The sequence below is a fragment of the Lates calcarifer genome, linkage group LG20 (assembly GCF_001640805.2).
Source record: "Lates calcarifer isolate ASB-BC8 linkage group LG20, TLL_Latcal_v3, whole genome shotgun sequence".
Classification (NCBI taxonomy): Eukaryota; Metazoa; Chordata; class Actinopteri; family Centropomidae; genus Lates; species Lates calcarifer.
The window spans coordinates 12,103,263-12,131,250 of NC_066852.1; the positions used below are offsets into that span (position 1 = coordinate 12,103,263).

General features: G+C 42.3%; 1 protein-coding gene across 2 annotated transcripts; it reads left to right on the forward strand.

Annotated features, from left to right (window-relative positions):
- Positions 1-57: 57 nt before the first annotated feature.
- Positions 58-27,134, forward strand: LOC108893508 (neuronal tyrosine-phosphorylated phosphoinositide-3-kinase adapter 1). Of its 2 annotated transcripts, XM_051078817.1 has the most exons (7): positions 58-1,099; positions 15,739-15,986; positions 21,714-22,081; positions 22,168-24,036; positions 24,140-24,382; positions 25,894-26,000; positions 26,584-27,134. In XM_051078817.1, exons 2-7 carry the CDS (start codon positions 15,799-15,801, stop codon positions 27,013-27,015), a joined length of 3,207 nt encoding a protein of 1,068 aa, XP_050934774.1. In that variant the 5' UTR covers positions 58-1,099; positions 15,739-15,798; the 3' UTR covers positions 27,016-27,134. The 2 variants fall into 2 exon arrangements, with proteins under 2 accessions (XP_050934774.1, XP_050934775.1); XM_051078818.1 differs by lacking the exons at positions 58-1,099; positions 15,739-15,986 and adding an exon at positions 16,687-17,696.
- The last annotated feature ends 854 nt before the right edge of the window (positions 27,135-27,988 follow it).

Here is a 27,988-nt window from a genome sequence, read left to right on the forward strand (position 1 = left end):
CTCTCATTCAAATCGTTTTTTTTTTGTTTTTTTTTTTGTAGCCATTATGGATATTTTCCTTTGGCTTTCATTGAAATAACTGCTCATCCAGTCTAGATACAGTCCAAATAAAATGTTATACTAATATTCCTGTGAAGGCTTAGCCTACTTTGCGCCTGTGGTACTCAACATTGGGTTTATGGCGAGCTGATTTTATACTTAATAGTATTTTTATCCCCTGTTACATCACTGTACTGGTCCTATCATATTTTCACATATGACATGTTCTGCTTAGTTTTTTGTATCCTGGTAAAATTAAAACTGTCTCGTTTTATAGTTTTATTGTAATCAGGGACAAAAAAAGGTCTTCTACTTTATCAAGAATCCATCCGGACGTTGTAATGAGTCTACTGCTGAATCTTGGGCTAAACATGAGCTGCGAAAGGAAATTTCATAACAGCCTCTCGTAGTTGGACTCTAAGCCACCTCGGATGCTTTTTTTCCCTTCTGAAAACAACCACTGGTCTGCTCTCAGGAAGTACTGTATGAATATTAATATGGATGCAAATGCACAGTGAGGATGCCCAGCGCTTGAACCAACACAGCGCGCTGATATCTGCGCATTTTTTTTTTTGTTTTGGCGTGTTTTTCTTTTTTTCCTCTCTGTCCAGGGGCTGAACTGAAAGCGTGTTTCTTTTGCCGAGGTCGCGTCGGAGGCTTTTTTTTTTTTAAACCACACAAGGATGGCGTTTTACCTGAGAGGAACATTTTGTAACGTCGCATTGAATTGCATCATGGTTTTCAATCAGATCTCACACCGGCCAGGCTACACCGAGCCGCGGTAGTAGAGTGTTGCTGTTTATCATAAAAATGGAAGACCTTTCACGTCAAGAAAAGGCGTCAGTCCGGTGATATGCGTCTGAATAGCTGATTTTTCATCTCCACGTCAATTGACACATCTGGGAAAGGATTTTTTCCCCTTTCCCTCCCGTCTATTTCAAGACAGCTGTGTCATCAACAACCGGCGTGGTTTTGTTGTTGTCTGATTTTTACGAGCCTGGGCAACTGGATAGCGGCATAGTCTGCATCTGCGCCAGCCATAGGCTACCCAGTTACTAAGGTAGGTGTCACACCTTCATTAATATTGTGTTTTCCCTCATAAATCATCGCTTGAGCTGCTTACATCATCTAGCCCATATAGCCAGCTGTCATAGTGAAAATGCACTGTCTGCCTAATTAGCAGCAGAAAATATGATGCTGTATTGCGGAGGAAGCGTCGGGCCTGGTGGCATTTTTACGCGTAAAATTCCAAGAAATACAGGGCTGACAGCGAGCCGCCGTGTGTTCTCAAGCTAAATGATTCAACCTTGAAGCCTCTCAGCCCCGTGTCGCTTAATATAAGGCCTGTGTTTTAGCCCCAAAACACAAAAGAGATGTAAAGATACGGCGAGAGCGCCGCGCAGTATAACCCCACAGCCCGTGTTTGAGTTCAGTCGTGACAAGCCCTTATAAATATTTCACCAAAAAACAAGCCTCCATCAGCTGACTGGTGATGCTGGAGCATGCACGGCGTTATTAATCAAATGCCTACACCACAGCGGTGACAGCCGTGTCAGCGTTAGGGAGCCTTATTTCTGCAAGGCCACGATGGAAAACATCTGCATGTTTACGGATAATAAGAGGATAGCAGGGGTGCGTTTGTGCGTGCGTGTGAATGGGCGGTAGTTACTCTGATTGTGAAAATACGGGTGATGTGTGGTGCGTGTGTGCGTGTGTGTGTTTGTGCGCAGCCAGGTGAGGATGTGTTGGCGCGTCTTGAAGGTGCGGGAGAGGCAGGCGTCTGGATGAGGGGAGCCACATCATTAGATGTTTTTAAAGGGAAAACCATCAAGTGATTAATACTTGATCAACTGCCGCAGTATCCGATCTTAGATCCTTTATAAGATGAACCATAAGGGGTCGAAGGGATAGTGAATTCACGGTGAAATTAAGGTTAGTCAATAGTGCCCCCCCTTCCTCCAATCCCCCCTCTTTTTCCGGGCGTGACAGTCACTCAAAACAAGCATCACTCCCACTGAGAGAGCTCCTATTCACCACCCCACCTAAGGCTTACAGGAATGTTAAAAAGACAGTTGTTATTAGGCTGTTCGAATAAAAATATTTATTGTAGTTATTTCATAGGAAGCTGCATTTATCCGGCCATCTTTAATTGTCTTCCAATATTACTTGAATGAATCAGGGAAGGCTGCCTGACTTGGTAGGAAATGTTATATCTACACTGAATAAACATTTTATTTTGACACAAGCAGCCATGTCACTCAGTCTGCTGTCTGTCCAAAACAAAAAAACAGAAAACAAAAATAGTATGAGTAATCAAAAGGATGAGGATTCAAAATGTCACAATAATAATACAGACCGTTCTGTTTGAATGTGGAAATACCATGTTGGTTTTTCTTCAGGGATGATTCACTGCCATGTTGGATACTTCACTATCTGCTTGAATTTGAAACTAATTACCGGCCAGCCTGGCTTGACCTTGGAGCTGAATATGACCAAAACTAAAAGGAAAAAAAAAAGAAAACACATGATTTTAAATCATGTTTAGGCTTAACAGATACACATAAACAGGATCTGGTATGTGAGCGTCTCTTGTGCTGTTTGGTTTAAGCGCTCCTTGGTACAGATAGAGGAGAGTAGGGATGGGTGAGAGCAGCTGTGACTGTGGGGTCATTGAGTGCAGGCTGTGAGCCACACACACTGTGCGGTGTGTCTTGAATGCAGAGGGAAAAGCGGGGCGAACACAACTTGTCATTAACTATCATTGCTCGCCTGGTCAACTCAAATTCGGTTCAGAAATGTGATTAAAATGGGGAAACCATAGGTGTATATGGCAGCTCAGTCAGTTTGTGCAGTGTGGAAATAAATTGAATATGTCTCATTGGAGCCCTTTTAGTCCTTGAGGATTTATCCTGCTCAATCAGAAGGTCGAGCTTTTAAAATATATGAAAAATAACCACAGACTTTGGTTACGGAGAAGTGAAATTGGGCAATGCTCATGTTTGTGATGTATTGACAGAGAGAATGAAAATAAAGTCACCAGTGTTTTCAATAAAGGAGAAAGGATAGAGCTTTCCTCTATGATGTGAATGATTCAGTTGCTCTAACTGGCTGTGTGCTTCCAGAAGGGACGGAAAATGGAGTTTGATTGAATACACAAATATACAGGACCCAGAGAGGGCGAGGGAAAGCCCATGCATGGTCAGAGAGGAGAGGGACGGATGGGGATGGGGGACAGGGAGTGAGGGGACTGACGGATGTGAGACAGAAGTGGCAGATGCTGACATTTTAAGCCCATTTCTCTAGTCGAGTGGATACCCCTGTCTGGATGAGCAGTAATGGATTTTTTAAATTTATTTATTTATTTTTTCATAGCTGTGGGTTTCCTGGAGCACCCAAACAGATTGTTTCCCTAGAATTTGAGCAGTGGCAGGTCAATAGGTTGTTAAATGTAATATGAATGGATACTACTGGCCAGTTGTGAAGGTATTTCAAAATCAATACTGCTGTAGTTTTGTTTAGCTGGCTTTGGTGTGCAGCGTTATGTTTTGTTTTTTTAAGAGGAGAACAGGCGCCTCTTCCATCTGTGGTTTCACCATCTTGATTCTCTCAGCTTTGTCAGAGACACATCAGAAATGATGGTGGAAGAGTGTTTGTGCTGCAGCATGTGAGCTATGTGAGTGACTGCTGTCAGATGAAAAATTAAGGATTTATAAACTGTGCCTCTGTGTTTGTGGATATTCACTTTTCAACTGGCATCACAGTGGTGGGATTCCAGGTTAGATTGTCTGAGAATTATTTCACTGTTTACTCTGCAGAGTAGAGATGACTGATTTTACCTGAGAGGCAGTTAAAAGTTTGCCCCTAGTGGTTTAAGATTGAATCCTGCCACAGTTTTCATTCGTATCACTCTGTTTTACCTCCCCCACTACTTACATGCTGAGTAAATAACATTTGAGTCAAAGTGATTAAACAGCCCACTAGAGCTGAAACGATTAGTCAGTTAGCTGAATAATAATTTTGGTCATTTTTTGTGCTAAAATAGTGAAAAATGCTACGGTTTGTCATCTTCCAGCTTCTTAGATGGGAGAATTTCCTGCTTCTCTTTGTAAAATGAATAACTTTGGTTTTTGGACTTCCAGTGAGACAAAAAACATTTAAAGACGTCATTATTGCCTCTTGAAGTTGTGATGTGTGTGGCATTTTTTCACTAGTTATTGACATTTCATAAACCAAACTTAAAAATGAATCAAAAATGGCAGACTTATCAATAATGAAAATAACTGTAAGGTTGAGTGCCATGACATTTATACTATATTTTTTTAGGCATTTAGATGTTTGGATTGTTTAGATTCTTATCCCTCAGCCAGTACTTTCAGTCCCAAATTCATTCTGCTGCAAGACGACAACTCCAGACATACAGCTAGAGTCACAAAGAACTATCTAAAGCAACACGAAGAACTAGGAGTCCTGAAGCAGATGGTCTGGCCCCCACAGAGCCTTGATCTCAACATCATGGAGTCAGTCTGGGATTACATGAGGAGGCAGAAGACACGGAGACAGACTAAATCCACAGATGAACTGTGGCAAATTCTCTAAGATGCTTGGAACGTCGTACCTACCAAGTGCCTTAAAAAACTGTGTGTGTGAGGAGAGTGTACTGAGGAGAACTGGTGCTGTTTTAACAGTAATCATACCAAATATTTATTTAATTTAGTTTTTTTCTGTTTACTGCACTTTTTATATAGTTTACTGACACATTTAAGCATTTAATCCAGCATTTAATGCATATTCACAACACTGGGAGACTTGCAAGGCTGGATCCTACACTTCCCATAATGCACCTCAGTACTGTCTCTTTAGACACACTTCCTTGTAAACTCCATGCAGTTTGTAACACAGGCTGTTCCTAGGTTAAGAATATGTAATGTCCAAGATTAAGCTCAGATAGTGTCAGACCTGACAAAACCTCTGAAAAAGCCACAGGTGACATCATACATTTGTTTTCACAGACTGAAAAACCATGGAAATTGAGTGCCCCGTTAATCTTAAACCTTCTGTCACAAATGTAGGTCAAATTGATTTAATCACCCAAACTACCCTTTTGTATTGTTTTTGTGCTGTCAACTAACAGAAATTCATCCTAATGCAGTATTTAATCAAATTATCTACAACATTGCTGATTGTATTTCAGATTAATATCATGACTTCCCGTCAACTTGTTTTTCTTGTGGATCAAATCAACTTTTTCATGCCCTTGAGACAGTCACAGTGTCGTGTTATTAACAGGTGTAAAGGTAAAGGTTCTCTCTGGTGGTGTCTTGATTAAAGGGCAAGGCCATTTACCAGCAAATCCAGTCTTGGACATTGTTAGATGTCATCCTCCTTTATCTTCTGTCCCTCCTGGCTCTTTACTCATACTGTCCAGTAAATAGAGGGGAAAAAAAACAATTCAATCCCATTAGACTTTTTCAGCTGTGTCTCCCACTCTAAATTCCTTCTCTCTAAATAGATATCATAGAGGCATACAGATTGCCCACTCTACTTTGAAAATGATTGCCATTTTTGTCTCATGGCTTTCTGTTTTTTTTTCCTGTCATGCATGGTGGAAAAAAAAAAATGTCAAAATTTAAATGGGCCGTCAGCCCCTGCACCCACTGAGGGGAGAAAGGAAGAGGAGGAATGACTTTGCTCTACAAATGACCACTGACTCCAGGATTGCTTTATTTTGTGAAGCTTCCACATTGCAGCCACGTTGCTGGATGTTGTTGGCTCGCTGGGTGCTCCTCACTTTAAAAGGTCATGCATGCGTGTCCCTTGTCTGACCGGAGGATGTCTAGGATGTATGTGGCCAAATCAGCCAGGGAAAATTCAAATTAAATATTCCCTTTAAATGCTTTCATTCTGGACAGTAAGCATCTTACAGCATTCAGTCTTCACTGCAGTGTGTAGTCAAGAGTAATGATGTGTGGTAATGATTTCCTTGAGGCAACTCATCTTTGTTCATTTCCTTTCTGTTTTCTTCTCATTAAACCTTTCAAAGTCATTTGCATGGTACCATGCAAAATAAACAAAGTTAGGAGCCAAAAGTTCCATCTCTTGTTGGCACAGAGGTGCCAGTTTCAAGCCATGTTAATCACTACGTATTTATTTCTATCTATGTCGTATCTCCCACATGGAAAAATGTGAATATATTTGGGATGGAAAACAAATATATTTACATATGTTTATGTGCTATTTATCATTTTTATCCTCAAGAAACCCCTAGGAAAGTCATGTCAGTGTCATTATGTGAGAAAAATAATTTGCAAACATGGAATCACAAGAGGGGGACAACGTAGTTCAATTTTGAATTCCATATGTTTAGGCATGCGTAAATGGACATGAAAGTGGTCCAGACTCTTGTGTTAATGTCCCTATTCTCATTAATGTGCTACATTCATGCTAAAGACCTTCAAAAGACCTTGAAAATGTTCAGTAAATCATTAGAAGGCAGTAACATGATAGTCATGGCAGCAAGTTGTAAACAGTGAGTATATTGTAAGTATATTATATTCCACAAACAATGCTGTCCTTATTTGTCACTGTGTCATGTGAACACATGAATCTGAAACTGATGTGGAGCATCAAACAGTGGTAATTCATCGCTTGCGATATCCCTAAAGGTCACAGTAAACCAGCAAAAACTCCGGGTTCAGCAGCAATGTGTGAAATAGGTGCCTGTACACAGTGACTTCAGAAATGCAAATCTGAACTGCAGGATGTCTTAAGTACGTGTTGTAAATGTCAGAGCAATCTTCATTTGTGCTGAAAAGAACCCCAGCTGCTTGGCTAGGTGGCAGCAAAGGGAAATCCAGCTCCAAATTTTACCCAGTGGTTCCAAGTACAAACGTTTTAAGAAGCACCAAGACTCAGGTTGTGTGGGCCAAACCTACTGTACTCATGTAGATCAGAGAGTTTTTATATGGCATCCCTTGTATAGACCCAGCTATCCAATTTCTGATTAGCAGATATCTTAATAGCATTTTATTATTAGATAGCCCTGTAATAAGTTTCAGTATTGGGCAAATTAAGCTGAAAATCTGACTGATAACTTTGAAATTGCCATTTTTCTACACAATTATAATCAAATTAGCAATGTCATTCCAGAGCAGTGTGTGCTGAGAACAGGACATTGGTGCATCAAAAACAGTTACACGGTTGCAGCTGTTACAGCAAAGGTGAAACCATATAAAGCCTGCACAAGTGTTAGACTCTCACTTCTGGATGGGAGCCACTTGGGCCAAAGCAAGTCACTAGACTACACCACTGCAAATAATCTTGTTTAAGTTAGTGCTGTGTTTTTTTTTCCATCTGCTATTTTGTCCATGTGTTGCACCTATAACCAAAGAGCAGAAAAATAAGAAAACACTGTCTGAATCAGACACCCTCTGGTGTGTAATCTGCTATCATCCGCCATTTGCCCCAGTTAGTGCCTTTTCATTTCTTCACTGTCGGCGCAGTGAACAGCGGGAATGACAGGAGTAGGAATTGCTTAAGTGAGACCCTGAACTGAAAACCTGCCAATCACACCTGTAAGGCCAATGAATCTAAACATTTTACCACTTCTCTTGCATCTCAGCAGTGCAGACTGTTAAAATGCTCTTAGCTGTCTGACTCGCTGATTTTCAACAACTCTCAAAAGTGCCTCATGTGATTTTTATTCACATATTAAAAAAAACCTTTAGAGGTGGCAGTGTGAATTCTTTACCAGCAATTAGAGTTGTCACACAAACTCTTTATGCTATTGAAATGTCTTAACAGAATCTCTTCTCTGACTTACTGACATGCTGGTGAACACTGTGGAGTACAAATATCCAGGCCAAAAGAGACATGATCTGTATGTAATGAGATGAATGAGTGGGAGATCTGTGTGTGGGCATGTGTGTGTGTGTGTGCTTATCCTGTGCAACCTACGCTATGACTCGCTAATCGGGGGATTTTGAGCACAAGGAGTAGGATGATTCAAATGTTGGAAGACCACTTGTGGCCTACCTGGCTTTGCAGATCACACCAACGCTGCTGCTGCTGCTGCTGCTGCTGGTTCATCAGCAGGTTTATTGTAACAATATCAGTTCTGATATTTTCTTCTGAGTGGTAATGTTTTGATTTGATTTGTCTTTCCATAATTAGTGAGTTGTCCATTTTTCATTTCTAATCCCGAGGCTTTCTAAGGCAATTCAAAGCAGTAAGCTGCTGTGAGGCAAATCATATGTCTAGTTTACAGTGATGTTCAGCTGATCCTTGTTTTACTTTGGGCTATTGGGCCTCACTTAATTTGTTGCTGAATAGTTTATGAGGTTTGTCATGTAGGGGCAGGGACAACCTACAGCGCTGGAGGCGATGATGTTTTTAGCTTTTTAATAGGTGAAAATACTCTGGAATTACAATCAGTAGTGTGTAAGTGGATGTAGTTAAATCTGGCTGCCCTGGATCATAAAACAGGTTCAGCTTTAGTTCATATAGTCCACAGCGTTTGTGTAGCATGGTCAGAGGACACAAGATTTCTCACTCCTACCTCTTTTCAAGATAAGTTATGTAAAAATAAATACTTAAAATAAGTCTTTAAACTGAACAAACTAACAGGGGGGCAGGAAATATTGCTGGCTAATCCACATCTAAAATAAGTCAGATCCTGGGTAGAGAGGGATACTGATTCAGTGAAGCGTGTGCAGCTGTGGAGTGGAGCCCCCCCACCCCACATCCCCCGTGCACGAGCGCGAGCATGGAGGGGTTTTTCAATCCTCGCTCTCCTCCCTGCAGCGCTATACCTCACAGTCTGGGTTTCAGCTGCCAAATACTAAAGATCAAACAAAATAGAGACTTAATATGACGGACTAGCTCAGAGAGTTTACATATGCGCTGTGCTGAATAATGTTTTTAAAAGACACAGTATTTTGAGGGGAACCCTGCAGAGACATTTGAACACATTGATTTTGCACTCTTTCGTCATACCACATCCAGTGGCGTGACGCTGGCGTCTGCCCAGGGTGCTCTGTTATTCTGTGTTATGATGTGGTATTTCCACAACATTTTGAACCCTTATGTGTGCGATAGAGAAGGTAAACAACTCAGACTGAATGGAAATGAGGCCAGTGTTGTATAAGGGCTTGTGGATCTGTAAGCTGGTAAGTGTCCATGTATGCTAAGTGCAATGGGTCACCTTGGTTACTGCAGATTCCAGCAGAAGATGATGAAGGCAAGGGCAAGCTGAGGTGGGAAATGGGGATTGGGAGGTCATTCACTGGCCGCCTCTTTTAGACCAGAGAGAGACCGGTCTTCTTTTTATATATGTTTTTTGCAGGTTGCACTTTGTAACTGCAGCTTTTGACATTTTGAGCTATTCATGATTCACACAGAATGAATATGTTTGTTTATGCGCACACACACACACACACACGCACACCGACAATAATAGATTCATTTGTTGACGGAAAAGGTGCGTAGTTGAGACAAACATTGTTGTGGCTCAAGGCTGTGTCCTGGTAGCACGGGGCTGGAGGGAACAGGGAAAGCTTTTTTTGTAGGATATTTTTGGTTGCAGTCCATGAAAGATTTAGTGGTCACTCAGTTTGTACAACGCTGAGGAGGAGAATCCAAAGTGTGCAAAGTGTCCTGTACATGCATATTTAAAATTAGTATATTTTGGTTTTTGACCTCCAACTTTATGTTACCTTGTTTTTTTAAAAAAAGAATGATGCAGCTTGCTATTAACATTTCATATAGTCCACGTGACCATACTTATAAAATACTGAGGTTTTTTTGTTTTTTTTTTGTTTGTTTTTTTTATTTCATGCCCAAAACATGAGAAAGAGGTCAAAAGAAAAATTCAGCAAAATTCCTCTACGCCTCTCATGTGCCTTCCACCCCCTGGCCTGGAGTGATACATCAGCCTCTACATCTTCCTCCTCCTCCTCCTCCTCCTGTCCATTCTCATCAGCCACAGGCATTTCACTGCACAATGCAATATTGTGGAGCATTCAGCGCACACCAGCAGTACATAGTGCAAGTTGAGGCATGCTCAAGCAGCAAAGAGCCCCCGTACTCTATAACCCAGAGGTGAAAATAGTGACTTCTGGATTAGTGATGCACAATAAGAGAATTGTTTTTCTTAATTATTTACACAATTCAAAAAAATATATTAATTAAGCTAAAAAAATAATCTTCTCCCAGGTTGTTTTTCTCATACTTTAAATCCACACTGTGTCTTTGATCCTGGTTATTAGAACAAAATATCCAGTTTATTGACAATTTTTAGGAGATCTGTGTCTGAGGAGATTAGAGAAGCATCTTACAGCAGGGGATAGTGAAGAAAACAACACAAAGAAGGGAAAGGAGGATTCCCATAGTAACTGTTACAAAGAGAAAACAGGTCAGACTACCAGTAGCATCTGCCTGGTTTCTGGTGTTGTCGCTACACTACACTGATAGGAGGCTCAAATGGGCACAAGCAAGGGGCATTTTTACCTCAGGTGACTGTTCTGTTGTTAGGGAGGGTTAGATTGGTTTTGCTTGTGTCCTAACCAGTGTGTAAAAAAATGCACAAAGCTATAGATGTTGCTTGAAAGCTTTTCTGGCCTGCAGGTCTCCCCGGCAGAGTACAAACTTTTCAAGGAGTGCGGCTTTAAAAGACTCAAAAAAAAAAAAAAAACCTCAGCACTCCAAGTGAACAGACATTCCCTTAGAACCCAAAACAGAAACATCAAACGCAATATTTGGAGAGTGTACCGTACGGTAGGAAAAGAGGGGAGATTAAAACTGCCTAATTTATTTTCTGGAGGTCTGACAGGTGCAACTTTATGTATCCTTTAAGGGCTGTATGTTGATGCACGGATCATGACATTTTACCACCACTGACAATAGGGGAACTCTGCATAATTCAGTTGATGATGAATTTCATGTCATGGAAGAATTTAGCGTGTTGGTGTTCCTTTGTTCACGCGTGTTAAGGGGTATCCTGTCCACATCACAACAGTTCTGGTAAATGTTCATCATTAATGGTGTGATGCAGCATAAATTATCTGACCTGACCAAATGTTTAGGACAGTATCTCTCATTGCAAGTTGAGCTTCTGGGAACAGAAAGTGTGAGACATCTGGCCATTAATATTTTGCAAGTGTGTTTGTACTTTGTCAGCACAAAGTTAACTTTTTGTGAAATGAACTAGTGTTTGTGAGTTTGTCAGAACACAGCACTCTCTCTGTTGATTATTTTCACTTTATTTACTGCACTTGGTTGAAATATTTCCATTACAAAACTGAGTAAAACGGTAATATAGTTCGACATTTTGATTTTGACTTAATTCAGTAATAAAATTTGTTTGGAAAACTCAACAATTTTATCATTCAGTTTCCCTCCGTTACGATGCAGTGTAGTAGTTATTCCATAGTTATTTATCATTGGTGTGACCATACTACGATGACCTGTAATCGCAGTCTCTGCCCATGCTCTGCCTTTAATAGTCTGACATCACATTAGTTGTGCATTTGGATTTGAAAAAGTAGATTTCAACTAGGTGCTACTTTACAAAATAATATTGTCAAGGTCATGAGAAAAGGAAACAAATCGTCTGTGGGCCCTAGGTCAACACACTCTCTGAAAGCTGGTATTGCTTTGCTGACTGTTAAACAGTGATGAAATGACACTTGTCACATCACACAAGCCTCTGCTGTTTAGGGGGATCTGGTTAAAGGGAAAAAAACTAAATAACATGTTTAAAAAACAAACAAACAAAACAAACCTGATATAGATTGTTGTGCATGTAGTCAGCAGTTGTAGTCAGCGTCAAATTAGGTGCATTTCTCACAAGCTAACTTTGATCAAAGTCTCATACAGACAACTGACATGGTTTGGCCTAAAAGAGGCAATGAGCCATTTTTACCAACTGAATTATGTACTTGTTTGATGGTTTTAGTCAGACCAGAGTAGTAGATCTGTGATTACAACCAGTTTCTTGAGAGGAACCAGCTGTGATTTAACGAGGCTCCTGTTTTAGAACTCCAGTCTTAGTATTATCAGCTGGTACAGATACTCTCTTTACCTTACACCTGAGTATTTGGTTTGCTTGCTTTTCTCTAATATATCCAGACCTGCAGCTGAAGTGAGAGGCGGAATTCAGCTGACAACCTTGAAGACATTAAAAAGCCTCTATAAAACATGTAGCTGAGTGTATTAGTCAGATTTCCTTGTATGGATAAGTAGCAAATCATCTAATGTCTAGAGAATGAGTAGTGTAGCACAGTAGATCAGTAATGTTAGCAGCCAGTCTGTATGGTAACTATGGGATACAGATGGTAGCACCATCTAAGATACATAAGGTTTGTTGCCACTGCAGAATCAGGTACAAATAAAGCGGTACTGAGGTTTAACTCCTGGTTCATCACGTATGACGACGCTGACATCCGGCTTTGTGCATATTCAGTGGCTAAGGAAGAGATGCATGGCTGACAGTGTTGCTAGGAGACCACACACAGCGACTAGTGTGAGAGGCTTGATTTCACCTCCCTCCCCCATTCATGTAGTCTGGCTGCGTATCACTGTTTTTCTATCCTCTCTTCCTCGCACTTGCCTCCATTTGCTCATTCCCTCCACTCTCATATTCCCTGCCTCAACATTCCCTTCCATCCGTCTGTCTCCAGTACGTTTTCAGCCTAATCTTCAGCCTGGTTGATCCTTCAGTGACTCTCTATTTATTGGTCCCCCACCACCACCACCCTTTTTTCACCGCTCCCCCTCCCCTCCTGTCTCTTTTCCCTCTCCCTCTCTCTCTAGCTGTGTGCGTCTCAAGCTGCTCATTCTTCTCCTGAACGTGTCACTCCGTCCTTGTACGCTGCTTCCCCTCTGCCTCTCTCATCCTCTGTTCCTGTTGCTGAGCTGCAGTGCTGTGTCTGGCTTGAGTATACTGACTGTAGCGCACCACCCGGCTGTGTGGTTAATATGACACTGTACAGTGGTGAGCAGAGATGGTACTGGATAAACTCAAGCATATGTACAGTAGCTTGTTTTTTTCAAAATATGCAAAACTACATCACTGACAAAGTGAGCTGTAAACATCTGTTCACAAAAAATCCTATTGCTTTCTTTCCTACTTACCTTACTTACTGTCACTACTAAGTTGCAAAGTTTGATTTCTGTAATTTGCAATTTAATTCAGTCTTAAACGAATGTGAGCATGTCAGTCCAAGGACTGGAAGTGCAGAAGAAGGAAGATGATGTGAACGACATGTTCTGTACTATCTGTCCTTTCAGTCTAATTGCTTCTATTCAAGCAGCTTTGCAAAGGCAAATATATCATATGAATGCTTTGTTTTGTAATGACAAAAGGGAGGAGGGTTGGTATTTATTACAATATCTTGTTTCATATAATTTTTAATTGATGTTGGAAAAACACAACTGGATAATATACCACAAAGTAATTAAATGTGTATTTAGTATGTTTGCTTTTTCAGAAATATTGCCCTTATGCCATGGCCAGGTCAGTGCTGTGATGTGTCCCTCCACTCTGCAGCGTTACTGCCTCACTCTCAGTGAGGTGCAGCAACACTACAGGGCCACTTGCTGAGGTGGAGGCAGGAGGGCAGAGGGCTGCAGCACAACGTGTTCCAGGAGTGTTAAATTCAGTGACAGTGAAAGATGAAAAGATTTTAAGGAAGAGGGTACTGTAAATATAAGGTCAAAGCTAATGCTTTTCTCATACTCAAGATTTTTTACTTTTTCAAATTTTGTGTTAATGATTTAAATTCCCTGTCATCAGTAACTCACACTCAGATCAGCTGCTGAGCATTTGCAATTACTGCTTCACACCTGGTCTGAATGCATGTGTTTAGCATGTATGGGGGATTTGAGCATGTGTGTGTGATCTGTTTGCTTATGTGCATGAGTGAGTAGTCTGCAGCACTGCATGCAGATCCAATCATATGAATCATGGCTCCATCTGCCCCCTTGGTTCTAATGAGGAATTGAAGCGACTCCTGTCCCCACAGATGCTCCTGAAACAACTTGCTAAATGGTCTGAATTTATTTAAGATTAAAAGTGACCTTAGGGGTTGATCACAACCAACCTATGTTAGCATACTACATGTTTTGTTTGGATCTGCAAAAAATGATGTTTGCAGCCCCAGTCTGATGAGACAAGCCTATCTGCAGATGTAAGATGAAGACCTCCTGGTTCTTTTAGCTCGGCTAATTGCACACCAACCCACAGCATGTAATGCGGCAATTGCAGGGCTGCCTGCTCAGCTGCCAGATCCTAGAAACCCAAATCAAAGCTCCCGTTAACAAAAGCCCAACCTACAGTCGCAGCTCCCTAACCTAATTAACATTGAGTCAGCAAGCATGGCAGCAGCAGTGGTCGAGGTTGTGGTCAGGGCTGTGGGATACAAGAATAGCAGTAGCCACGCTGACTTACTGGATGACACACTGAGCTGTGACAAAAGAATCACACACATCCACACAGCTCAACATGCTGCCTGGCCCAGGTGACAGTGCCTGATGCTTCTACTGTGGATTTTTTTTTTTTTTGTCTTTATAGTGAGATGTAGTTAAGATAAATAGTAAAGTCCCTGTGCAGTCGGTGGTATATGTGCTTTAAATGGTCCTGAATATGTATAGAATTAGGAAAGCTATTATGCTACTGTAAAATGTAAATGTCATGTATTTTTTATTCCCTTTTCATGCTGCTTACATCCTTAGACAATGACTATAAAAGCATAATTCAGAGCACATTATGTTGGACTAGCATGTATTTTCATTGTAACATGTTGTGAATGCACAACAGTGCTTAAAAAACATCAACTAGGAAAAAATATTGGTTTTATTTTACTTCCATTATCTGATTTGTGAGACATAAACTCTGGTAATATGGGCCAGCAATGTTGTAAACACAACATATGAAACTTAGTTTAATGCATCTCATGAAAGTGACTGATTCAGTTTTTTTCGCTGTTCAGTTCAAAACAAACTGATGCCAGATGCACCAACAGTAATACTCCAGTGTCCACTACCAAAAAACATTCAAACTCTGTTTCTATTTATGTTGAAAAAGCGCTGGAAACATGTATCAGCTGACAGCTGCGCTTTTCTTAGCCAATTGCGTTGCTCACTCACATTCCCCATCACGAAAATACTGTCAGGCCCTCAGATATCTGCCCCACAACAAGCCTGACTTCTTGTGGGGTGAGCGTGAGTAGGAAGCTGTGCATGCGCTACATATGACAAACCACATTACTGTCTGGCTAGCAGACAGGCTTAGCTAGGCCATCCCAGGGCCTGCAGCCAGAGATGCTCTGCAGCTGAGTTACCATGCTTACTCAAATATTCATAACTGGATAATGAAAGTATAAATAGTTTTCATGTGATACACTAGAGGTAGGGATAAACAAAACCGCAACCTCCATCATCATGCATCACTGTGTCTCTGCTTTGAAGGCTGCCAGTTGGAGTAATGGGCAGGATTGTTTGCTATGACACGGTGAGCATGATAAGCAATGACTCCCCTAAAGTTCTGCCAGTAATTTGGGTTTGATTATTTGGGTTTCATAGTGCGTCGCCACATCACAAAGTAGTCACTGTCAATCTTGTGAGCCACAAAAAGCTGGGAAGCTGTTAAACATATTTTTTAATGATTAATGAGCTCAAACATTTCCCTTGTTTCCTCTTGTTTAGGTGAGTTGGAGAAGGCTGCCTGCGCCATACGCTCCAGTCTCCTGAGTCTTCTTCTATACCATGAGCTCTGGCTCAGCCCAGGATGTGGCAGTCGAGCATTTCCTGCGTGACATAGAGAGGCGAAGCAAGCGGCTACACTGCGCTGTGATAGGCTGCGAGGAGGAGCGACCCCGCAGCGACATGAACCTGCTGTATCGTAAGAGCCGTTTGGACTGGAGGCAGAGGGACCAAGAGGGAAGTAAAAAGAGGTGAGAGGATCAGCTCACAGGAGCTCTGCATATATGGGATTACATTAGGGTTCAGTTCAGTGGGGATATAAACCTCTTAGCCAGCGTGAATGAGTTTAATTTCAAAATCTTAATTCCAAGCACAGTTCATGAAGTCAGGGGGGCTCAACTGAAGAGTCTTGGGTAAATTTGCATAACAGCAGTTCATAATGAAGTTAATATGTTCTGTAGATGAGATAAACTACTATAATGTCAGCCAGAATGTCAGAGGGCAAAATGGGGGCAAAACCAATGAAAAAGGAAATTAAATAGAGTTGGTGCCTCATTTGTCTCAATACATGTGTGATTATTTTGTCATTACATTACATACTTTCATCTTCAGAGCTTCTGCGTTTTATTTCACAGCAATGTATCATATGAATCTGGGTCATTCACCCCTTTGATGGTTTTCCCATGAAGCAAGAAGAATTTAAAAATGAAAGTTTGGTTGCTGTGTCAGTGAGGACGGTGTATATTACACACACGCCCACACACACACACACACACACACACACACACACACACACGAGAAGGGGTGAATCGTAAAATCTTGTAATGAGTTTTTATGGAAAATGCAGGAACAATAGGAAGTATAGGCCTTCAAGCTAGGCCTGCCAGCAGTGGTGGCAGGCCTATATATATATATATATATATATATACAGAGCTTGTCCCACCCCGTTAATCATGTCACAACTCCCCAGGTTTATAATGTAATGTATAGTAATATGACACTCATGGGGGAAATTTTTATGCAAAATTAGTTATTTTGCTTTTTAAACATTGTCAATTACACATCGCTGATAATACTTAAGCAGGACTTTCACTTATAATTTTTAGGTTTCTGTATTTGTACTTTAATCTAACAAAGGAATCTGAATACTTCTTCCACCATTACCCATCAGTTGTTGTTAAGCAAGGTGCAGTGTATTTTCAGGCCTTTAATTTCTTGACCATTACAACACAGTTAGCTGATGATGAATCAGATCCAGCTCCTCTCTTTGGACATCTACTAGCACAAGTGAAAATGAATCATAATTATTCACAACACAGACTAAGTGCCGGTCCTGTCAATTGTGTTAACAATAATGATGATGATAATAATAATAATGACAAAATCTTGTAAAAATGCTATGTGATTTTAGGGTGAAATTAAATCTGATTTGTTTAAATTGCATTTTACACAGACATGCTGAAAGACAGCCAAGCATCAAAACAAACTAATTAAATTATAATAGAACAAACTCAAGCACTCTACACAAGTGTCAAAACAGTTGTCAACAACATAACATCATCGCACTCTGAATCACAGTTTGGTTATGACAGTACTGAAATGACAGAAAAATGTGTGCATGCCCATGAGTGTGTGATCTTTTGTATCTGAGCGCGTGTTTGGGGGACAGAGGCGAGATGTACTGCTCAAATGTGAGTCACCTATAATTCACCAAATTCCACAGCATGTATGGGGCTATTTGTGACACTCAGGAGAGGGAGGACATCAAAGACAACAATTCAGTTTGTTTAGAAGCGTGTTCCAGTGCTATCTGACTCACAGCGATAATTGGAGGCCCCCGTGTTGGCAGCAGAGATCAACGTCATGGCAGCATCAAGCCAGTGGAGGTGTAGGGCAGCAAGTGGGACAGCAGGACATGATGAGCGATGAAAGCAGAGCCGAGCGGGGCCAGAGCAGCAGAGGTGAGAAGCAGGACATGACCAGTGATGATTACGAACAGAGCAGGGTCAGGGATGAAATTGCACAGGGGACGAAGGGATGGAAACCAAATGGACTCGAGGCAGGACCAGGGACAACTGCAGAGCTGATGGGGGGTGGGGGGTGGTTGTGTAGTATGAAGGGCACTGGTAGACAGTTTGAGATCTCAAGGCCCTCAGGAGAGAAATCACATTCTTAAAGCAGAGATGACTGTGGAGATACAGAATGGTAAATAGGTGAGTTTCAATATGAGTTTTAAAAATAGAGACTGTTTCTTATGGCACTAATACAGGCAGACAGACTATTCCCAGTAGTGGCTACTGGTGGAAGGAAACCTTGCTGCCAGCTGAGGTTTTATTAATTCTTGCACAGAATTTTGAGACCAGTGTGAATGGACTGACATGGGTGTAGCCTGGCACTTCCAATGTGTGTTCAGATATATGGAATGGAATCGCTCACTTTTGCTAGAACAAGATATTAGTTTTATCTGTTGATACACAACATGAAATTGTTATTTATGCCAAAGAGTATAAGTTACAATTTTTAGTGTATATATTGAAATAAAGAGAATCAGTTGAACATCTTAATCACATGGCTCAAAGACCTTTAAAGCCTGCTCAGTTTTGTTATGAATAGAGTTTATTACAGCTGTCATGGGAACTGAATAATGAGCGTGATTCTCGTCATGTTAGCTCAACCTCATGATGAGAGAAAAACAGTGCTTGTCATAGGAAATAAAAAAAAAGTTTTAAGTCAAGGTCAATCTCTATAATGACTTGAGTTTCAGGCAGACAAAGTTAAGTATTGTCTTATTGTGGAGGCTTCAAGAAGTTCATATTTGTGTGGAGATGTAGTCACAAATAGAAAACATATTTTGGTCGTTGGACGCTTCAGGGGCACCTACGACCATGTGTCACATGCTGGCAAATAATCCTACAATAATACTATTAGAAGAATCAATAGCTAAAGCTTGTGCCTTATTGCTTTGAGTCAAACCACCAGGCAGTTTCACTTTTTATGTAATTTTCTTCTGGTGACAGAAGAGGAATCAGATCAGTTTAAAATCATACTAGAGACAACCCATAACTTAAGGCAATCAATTAAAATGTCGTGCACTGTGTCAGATGTGTCAGTAAAGTCCAACAGAATGAGGACAACTACATACTCAATGTCAGCTGCTCAGCTTTAACTCATCTGAAATTTTAACAATTTGCCCTCTAACCAGAGAAGATGTTCTCAAAGATAATATATATATATATATATATATTTTTTTACAGATAGTCCCATTCAGCTGTTTAAACATAACCTATTCATAAACTTTGCTCCAAAAAGGTAAATTAGAAATAGGACGGTAGGTGCTAGGGGCAGAATTATCTTAACTGGATTTTTTCAGCAAAAACTTTATCACCACAGCCTTAAAAGCTTCTGGGAATATCTTCCACTGGGGGTAGTCTGTCCAAAGATAAATGTACTAGGGGTGTTCTTCAAAAGGCTACAAAGGAGCAGTGGATAACCTTTGATTGGGACAAGGATGTACGTTCCTCCCCACTTCTTTCTATGCTTATTGGAGTGAATATGTAACCTTTATCTGCTGGCAATCATGTGATTTTCACAATGACAAAGACAGAAAATTGTATTAAAGTGTAAAGATTTGTTCTTGACTGGGCAAATAAATTCCTGATTAGGACTTCAGTCAAAGCAGAAAAGGAGCAGAGGAAACTTCCACCATTCATTAAAGCAGAACATGAGGTCATGTGAAGATAGACATTTGCACAGTATTCAGATCATACCAGGAATTAACAAAAACTGCTATAGTGAATAATCAACATGGTCTGAATTTGTAAGGTTCATATTATTCTCTAGTACAGATTTTACATAGCACACAACTCAGAAACACAGATGGCTGATACCCCTCTCATATCTGTCAGTTCTGTATATGTTATGTGCTATGTGCAGTTTTCCCCTCTTTTCAGACTTTATGCTAAGCTAAGCTAACCCGGCTCAAGTTTCTTCTTAATCCGACAGAACAAACTTACACTTTAAGTGCTAGTAACTGTAGATTATGGGTCCAATGTAAAGCAGCAAGAATGGGTAGTGGATAAAGAGGTGAGGGACCAGATTTTTGAACAACTGAGTCTTGGTTTGAAGATGTTGAAAGCTTCTTCTGCCCTGAGAAGAAGTGAAGAAAAAAAAAACAGAGCACTTCAAGGTGCTAGAAGGAGCTACTCAGCCTCTGTTCTGGGCTAAATTTGGCCTGGTAGTATCTATGTCGATTGTGAGGAGTCACAAGTACATCTCCGCAGGCGTTCAAGGGCACAAACATACTTGTACAGATGCAAACACACTCTGTTGCTATACCACACACATAAACACACATATCCAAGCACACAAACACACCTCCTCACACACGAGGAAGAAAATAGGAGCTTCTGTGTTCTCCATGATGAGCAGCCTCAGTGCTGCTTCTGCTTCTTGCTATGTTGACTACAAATTGTAAGCTCCAATTGTCTTATGTGCTTTACTGTCTCACAGGGATTGCAACTGATCTAAAAGAGAATCACTGCATGACCCGTAGTCATATGTCAGCATTATGCGCTATGGTGAATCAGTTATACACAGAATAGTCATGCATTTGAGCTATTTAATTACACACTCAGAAGCACAATTTCTCACAGCATCAAATATGTAGACAGATGTGGATACCCAGATGAGTCTCTACTGAGATGCGATCAACACAAACCTGGAACAAGAGTCAGAGGGTTATGAAGCTGTGATTCCCTCCTACATCACTGCAGTAAATTCTGGGATCTTTTTACTCCTTTTGATGGTATTTCCACAACAGATTCCACAGTTTTTGCTCTCCTCTGACATTTTGCGTTAGTACAGTAACTTCACAGTAGCCTTGTTAATAAAAGTCTGTTACATGGGGAAGGCAAGTCAACCTTGTTCGATCCAAGTTGGCTTAAAGACTAGGGGCTTATCTTGTGTTGCTGTGAGGTCAGGGAGTGTAACACCCCTCTTGAGAGGACGGCGCACCATCGCAGTATCTATCTCTAAAGCAGAGAGGCGAGCAGAGCGTTATCAGAAGCCAGTTTTGTAAACCTTTGGTGAACTCAGCAGGTCATCAAACCTCACAGTTTTATGTCAACAACCTGAGCCACTGACACTGAACTGTGCTCGACTCAAAACGGTCAGCAACCCAGTACATTTGATTTTATTCTTGTTTATTGGCCATAATTTAAAAACAATTATTTTACTTAATTTGAGGTTCTAGAGTTTAATAATTCATAATACCATTCACAATTCATCATTCAAATAACATTTTGCTGTGAGTTTTGTCCATATGCATCCATGACAGATTACTGATGCGTATCTGCGTCATAATGAAATAAAAGGCATGTCGTATGTTTTACACACTCAGCAGGAATGAAACTTTAGCTGTTGCGCAATTTGGTGAAACACTGCTGATTTATTGTCAGATTCTCCTCTGTGTCGGTTTTAGTTCTTGTTGTGGGAGCTCGTATCATTGATGATTTCAAAGACAAACTATCAAACACATGAAAATCACAACTGTTCCCATGGTAACAGATTAAATGCTTCTGGCGAAAGCGGACTACAGATGTGGGTTGAGGATGTAAAGATATAAAGAATAAGGGAATTCCAGCAGCACAGTATACACAAAGAGAACTTTGTTTTTGACAGGGGAATTGATTTCCTAATTAAATGTGTTTGAGGGGGAAGCAGATGTGGAGGAATTCAGATGGAAAGATATGTGAATGCTAAAGATGGAAGTGCCTCCAGGGCTTTCCCTTGTGCAGAGAAAGCCCTGCAGGCGTTTCTTTATTGAAAAAGCGACGTTTGAAGACCAAAGACAGAGTGAGGAAAGAGTGAGGTCAATATAAAGGGTAGTACAGGAATATTTTTCACTTCACTATGATTTCTTCATGCTTCAATATTTTTCTTCCATCCACACCTTCCCAACCCCATCCACCAAACTGCAGCTCTACCCAAACGGACCCCTCAGCTACTGTCGGTAAAGTCAGAGACTTGGCTTCCTTCCGCCGGCACTTCCGAATGGGTTTCATGACCATGCCGGCCTCCCAGGACCTGTCCCCTCACTCCTGTGCCTCTGCCATGGCGCCGCGCTCGCAATCCTGCCACGCTGTCGGTGCCGGGGATACGAGTCTAGAGAACGGAGATTACTCTGACACCCAGTCCCAGCACGGTGGCCGCTGCCCCCCGGCCAAACCCAAACGCCATCCAAGCACTCGCCTCAGCTCCTCGTCCGCTGACAGCAGAGGACCTCCTGAGACGCCGCCGCCTCCCCCGCCCACACACTCACAGTCCAAACACTCAGAGAAGAAAAATGGTAAGAAATGTGTGTTCAGGTGGTTATTCTACTGAGAAAATAATCTCTTTTCTTGACTTGCTTTTTTCTTTTTTTTTATCGTATAGCCATGAAGAAGTCGGACTCTGGAGACATTGGAGCAAAGAAGGTGCCTCCTTTAAAACCCAAAAGAAGTCCCAGCACCCAGCTTACCTTTGACCCTCTTCCTCCACGTGTGCCTCCTTCTGCCACATCCCTGCCTTTCCAGGCAGCAGACTCTCAGATTCAGACTGGAGATGGGGAGGATGAGCCAGTCTATATAGAGATGGTGGGCCAAGTGTTCACTAGAGACAGCCAGACGGCCACCCCCCACCCTGTCACCCCTGTGGCTACCACACCTGACTCTGACTCAGATCAGAGTGAGGCTATCTATGAGGAGATGAAATACCCGCTGCAAGAGGACAGAGAGTCCCAGAGACACCTCCCTCCCAAACACGAGAAACTGAAAAGCTCTAAACACTTCCACGTCACCCCCTCCTCCTCCAGCAGCTCCTCCTCTTTGCCACGCCCCTCCTCTTCGTCTCCTTCCTACTCAAAACCCAAAGCTACTGTGTCGATCTCTCATTCATCTCCCCTGCCTTCCTCTGCATCCTCCACCCCTGTCCCCCAGGTCCTCTCCACCAGTCCCCACACCCCTCGTGCCCCTACTCCCTACTTGTTGCAAGGGAATAAATCCGAGCCTGAGGCCAACACGAAGATCCCAGCCCCTTTCCCCAATCTTTTACAGCACCGGCCCCCGCTGCTTGCCTTCCCTCAGCCTGCAGCAGCTTCCAGTGGGGTCGGGGTGCAGAACAAGGCGTCTGCTTCTACTAAAATGGGAACTCAAACATCCAGCGTGACGACTCAAGCCAGCACCTCCGCCTCAACCTCTTCTAATGTTCCCGTATCCCTGTCGGGCTCCAAGGAGTTGTCTGGGGGAAGCGCAACCCAGCAGGACAAACACAGCAGAGAGGCCCAGTTAGGCCCAGCTCCTGGCCTGAGAGCCAGGAGTCACTCCACGCCCCTGCCTCCCTCCTCCAAGTCCACCTCCCCGTTCTCTCATCACCACCACCACCCTCACCACCGCCCTTCACACTACCATCATTATCGCAAGCCAGAGAGAGGAGACTCTCCCGCTCCAATCAAGAGCAGCTCTCAAACTTCGACCCAGGCCACAGTCCAGACCCAAACCTCAAGTACAGGCAAGGAAGGCAAGTCTGTTAGCTTCCTCTTGAAGTCTGATAAAGGAGAGAGGGATAAGGATAGGGACAGGGACAAGGACAGGGATAAGGATAGGGACAGGGACCGAGATAGAGACAGAGAGAGGGATAGGGATAGGGGTAGAGATAGAGACAGGGAGAAAGACAGAGACAAGGAGAAAGACAAGGACAGAGACAGAGACAGGGACAGGGATAGAGATAAGGACAGGGACAGAGAAAGAGAGAGGGATCGGGATAGGGACCGGGATAGGGATCGGGATAAAGATCGGGATTGGGATAGGGAAGGAGGGCCGCACTCCTTACAGATGGATAGTGCTACCGCCAGTAGCAGTCAAACGTCTCAAAGCAGCACCTGCTCAACCCCTACGCCATTATCCTCATCCCAGCGTCCTCATTCTCGACCACATCTCCGCTCTCACACTCCACACGGCCTGCCAGCCTACAAGCCTCCCTCCTCAGACAGCCCCCTGCTGTGGACCTACCCCTCCGGTGGCTTCCGGAGACCGCCAGCTTACGAGAGCCTGAGAGGAAGCTCTCAGACTCCGTCTCTGCAACAGCCCTCAAGTCTCACTGGTGTAGGTGAGGGGGCATCCAAGATTAATGGAGGGTCTGCGTCCCTCCAGTCAAAAGTTGGCTTCATGCCCTGGGACAGCAGTGCCAGCTTAACGGCAGATGAGGGGTCTTACTGGCCTATGCAGAGGAAATTGTCCTTCAGCCACGGGACCAGAGAGACAGAGAGTAAGTCAGAGGTCATTTTGAGAACAGAATACAAAAGAAAATCAGGCTTTTGGAGGTATTTTAATTCTTTAAAATATTCATTCTGTTCATTCTGTGGTCTCAGAGGATGAAGGGCGTGCGTGGAATGGCAGTGCCGATGCCCTTTTAAGGATGGATAAAGAGGACCTGGGGATGGCGTCTCGAGGAGGCCACTCCGGCATCCCGGTTCATTTCAGTGGTGCCACCAGCAGGGCCCTTGGTCACAGTGAGTCCCTGGCTGGCATGGATAGCAGCCTGGGATTCAGGGCCCTACCGAGAGTAGGGCTGCCTCTTCCCTGCCAGACTTTCCCTGCCTGTCGCAATGGAGGTAGGTAAACACAGTGTTCATAATCTTTTACTCACAGCTTCTAACCACAACATCCTATTTAGCAGGGAGCTATATCAGTGGATTTTTGTGGGGATCCATCTGCTGGCTCTGCTGTAGTGTAGCTCTAAAACTTGGACAGCTTACTTGTTTTTTCCCCATTGTTTGACAGCTGACATTAAAATGCGGCTTTAAACCCCCAGAATTTAGGAAAAGATGACTAGCAGAAGCTAAATCCTCTCCTTTCCTCGTTCATGAAAGACTAACAGCTCTTCCTCCAGTACATCTTCCTCCACTAAAGTTAGGCTTGATGTTCTGTGCTTCTTTGTCAGTCTCTTCGTCTGCACTCAAGGCCTTTCTCTGGAGACAGACAGACCGTGCTTACCTTGAGAATCAGTGCAATACTTTCCTTGAAGCAGAGCCAATAAAAGAGGTGTTCCATAAACAGGCTCACATCCCTGCACACACACATTCACGAGCCCTAGTCCCAATCCACGGTGTTTACAATGTATGCTGTGACAAACCTAGTTGTTAAAAAACATTTTAGAACTAAATGAAATTTATAGACCGTACAACATAAGCACACCCACATGCAATCCTTAAAGAAAAGTGATATTACAGGAATCGAAAAAGAAAAAAATCCAAGGCACTCTTTTGGCAAAAAGCTTTTATTCAGATTGCTATTACATGATGAAATTCACAAAGTCATGGACACACACATGTTAAAAAATGAGCTGAGCAACAACCCACACAATGGCACAAACAGCCCTCTTCACCTTGCATGAATTTCACCATGAAATATCTGAATAAACAGTAGAGCATTTTGGATTTTTTCTTTTTTGAACTTATGTGTTTGACCACCAAGGAAATCCTTCACCATGCCTTTGTCTGAACTTCTGAGTGCTCCGGACCCCCCCCCCCCACCCCCCTTTTTTTCTCTGATATTGCAGGAATGTTCAATGCAGTAAGAGAGTATAAACCACCATTTGTGTTGAACAGTCAAATTGCCACTTGATACTTCAGTGTTTAACTTATTTTTTTACCATGCAAATATTTGTGTTAGAAAAGTGAATCAAGTCTTCTTCAAGTCATCTAATTATATTTCAGTCTGTATAAAAAATAATGAATGGCGGAAATTGCAGATTAGGATCACCACTAAAATTACATTACAGTTTCCTGTCCAGTAAATTTAAGGGAAATCTGTTTACAAGACAATAAAAGATACTCAGCTGACTGATAAACATTGACAGAGTATAACAGTGGTACAAGAGCAAATCTCACTGAAAGCATACTTTGATAAAAAATGCTGCTTCAGTATTTGTTATTCACAAGTAGAATGATATTTTATAATTGTCAAATAGCTTAAAATAAAATGTGTGCACACAATGTACAGAGGCTCTTTCTCAACTCACATGAGCATGGTTAGACATTCACAGCTCTGCGTGTTAAAATGAAAAGATATATTCCAGTGCTCTCATTAGCAGGCACACTGTGTAATGTTTGTTTCTTTACAGAAGTGGGGCGGCTGGGCCGCTCCTCCTCTGCTGCTGGAGTGAGACAGGTGGGTGGAGGAGACGTCCAGAGACAGAGCAGTCTACCAGCACGAGAAGCCCTGAATCAGGTGAATATAGAGTATAATACCCAGCCTTATAACTATAGACTCTATTAACTTCATTCATCGTAGATTCGGGAGTGAACATTAATATTGTTCTCATTATTACTTCACCTCCTGCTAGAGACAGTGCTCCTGCAGATCTATTTATAGCTGGTAGATATGCCCACTGAGCAGAATAAGGTTCTGGCCTGCCTCAAAAGAATAAGAGCCGCAAAGGTGCATGACGTAGGCTAATATGTAATCAGTAAATGAGAGAGTGGGTGAGAGAACGTGCTGTACTATGTTTTTGGAGAGATGAGCTGCAGTCTTTGAGCAGCGCATTTTTGCCCAGATTCTGGCTGCATAGCAAGTGCTGACGCAGTTTGAGTGTGCTGCAGAGACTGTCTGCATGCGTCTGGTTGACCCTCCCTCAACCTGTAATAGATGAAGCAGCGCTGCATCCTGGTGGCTCTCCAGAGGAACTGCAGTTTCATTCAGTGTGCTAGGATTGGCTGTTGCTGTTTACAGCACTGCAGTGATCTCTCAAATTATTTATAAACTTAAATACACTAATATCACACATAAATTCACTGACTTCACTTTTTTTCAGCTGCATGGTCTGGCCCAGCCTCAAGCACCCTGCAGTCCCAGCAGTCCCAGCGTGTCTCGGCAGCAGCAGCAGCTTCAGCTCCACCAGCAGCAGCTACAGTTAAAGCAGCAGCTCCAGCAGCTTCAGCAACAGCACCATCTGCAGTTGCAGTTCCAGCAGCTCGCCCAGCTGGCACAGGGACAGCCTCCTGTCAGCGGAGGCACCACCCCATCCACAACGCAGACCCAGAGAGACGGCAAGCTGCTGGAAGTCATTGAGCGTAAACGCTGCCTGTGCAAAGAGATCAAGGCCCACAGGCGCCCTGACAAAAGCCTGTGCAAGCAGGACAGCATGCCCATCCTCCCTAGTTGGAGACGGACACCTGAGCCTCGTAAGACTGGCACGCCACCCTGCCAGAGGCCGCAAGCCGTCGTGTGGGACACGGCTATCTGAGGTAGAAAGACAGGCCAGCGAGTACAGCACTGAAGAGAGAGACAAAACACACAGATGAGTTGACAGTGGTTTGAACAATTAATAAAAGATGAGAGTGAAAATGGGTTCAGTAACTGGAATCTTCTTCAAATGGTTTGTGGTGAGGTGACTGCCACAGAGAAATGAGAGATTGCGGACAAAGAAGAAGGAATTTGCTAGTGCTCTTTTTGTGTGATAAACTGATCTGAGAACAGTTATAAAGGTCATGGGAGACTGAACTTGTTTGGAAAAACAAACAAAAATAGGCTGATAAAAGAGGTGAAGAAAAAGAGGTGTTACAATCAGACTAAATTAATTTCTTACCCAGTTGATTTGTACTTGCTCTCTACTATGTACTACGTCGATGTGTTCTAATTGCCAATGGTTTTTGCCACAAAACACCAGTAATATTGCTACAAAACACCAACTAAACAATAATGGGTGGGATGTATTCTGACATTGGTGTTGCCAAATTTCCTCCTGACTACTTGAGACATAAGAATCATGTATTTTCTCCAACACACAGTTGCCCAACATGCATAGAAACTGCTTTGTGGGTGAGAAAAGGCAAGACTCATTGATAAGTTATTGAAGTGTTTCTTGAAATCGTGAATGCATATGAGATGTCTTGGTATCAATAGGTCGTCATTGTGGATGCAAATAATCATCACTGAGGAGTAAAAGCTACCTACTGTATCTGTTTGCATATTTGTAATGTATCTATTTACTTTCTCAACGTTTCTGCAATTTTATAGCAATATGCTCCCAATGCTGGAGCAACATAATTAAAACTTGTGTCAACTAGCCTAACATACATATCTAAGACTTGAATAAGTCATATTTACTGTGTCATTCTCTGCATGTCACGATAGACATACAGTATTGTAAAAAAAACAAAAACAAAAAACAAATATATGTGTAGAGATGATCATGTCAGACTTTTACATACAGCAGA

Excerpts from the sequence above, each read along its gene's own strand:
- LOC108893508 (XM_051078817.1), top strand. The coding sequence starts at position 15,799 with ATGAGCTCTGGCTCAGCCCAGGATGTGGCAGTCGAGCATTTCCTGCGT. Across the intron at positions 15,987-21,713 it reads CAAGAGGGAAGTAAAAAGAG|CTCTACCCAAACGGACCCCT; the intron begins GTGAGAGGATCA and ends ACCAAACTGCAG. Across the intron at positions 22,082-22,167 it reads ACACTCAGAGAAGAAAAATG|CCATGAAGAAGTCGGACTCT; the intron begins GTAAGAAATGTG and ends TTTATCGTATAG.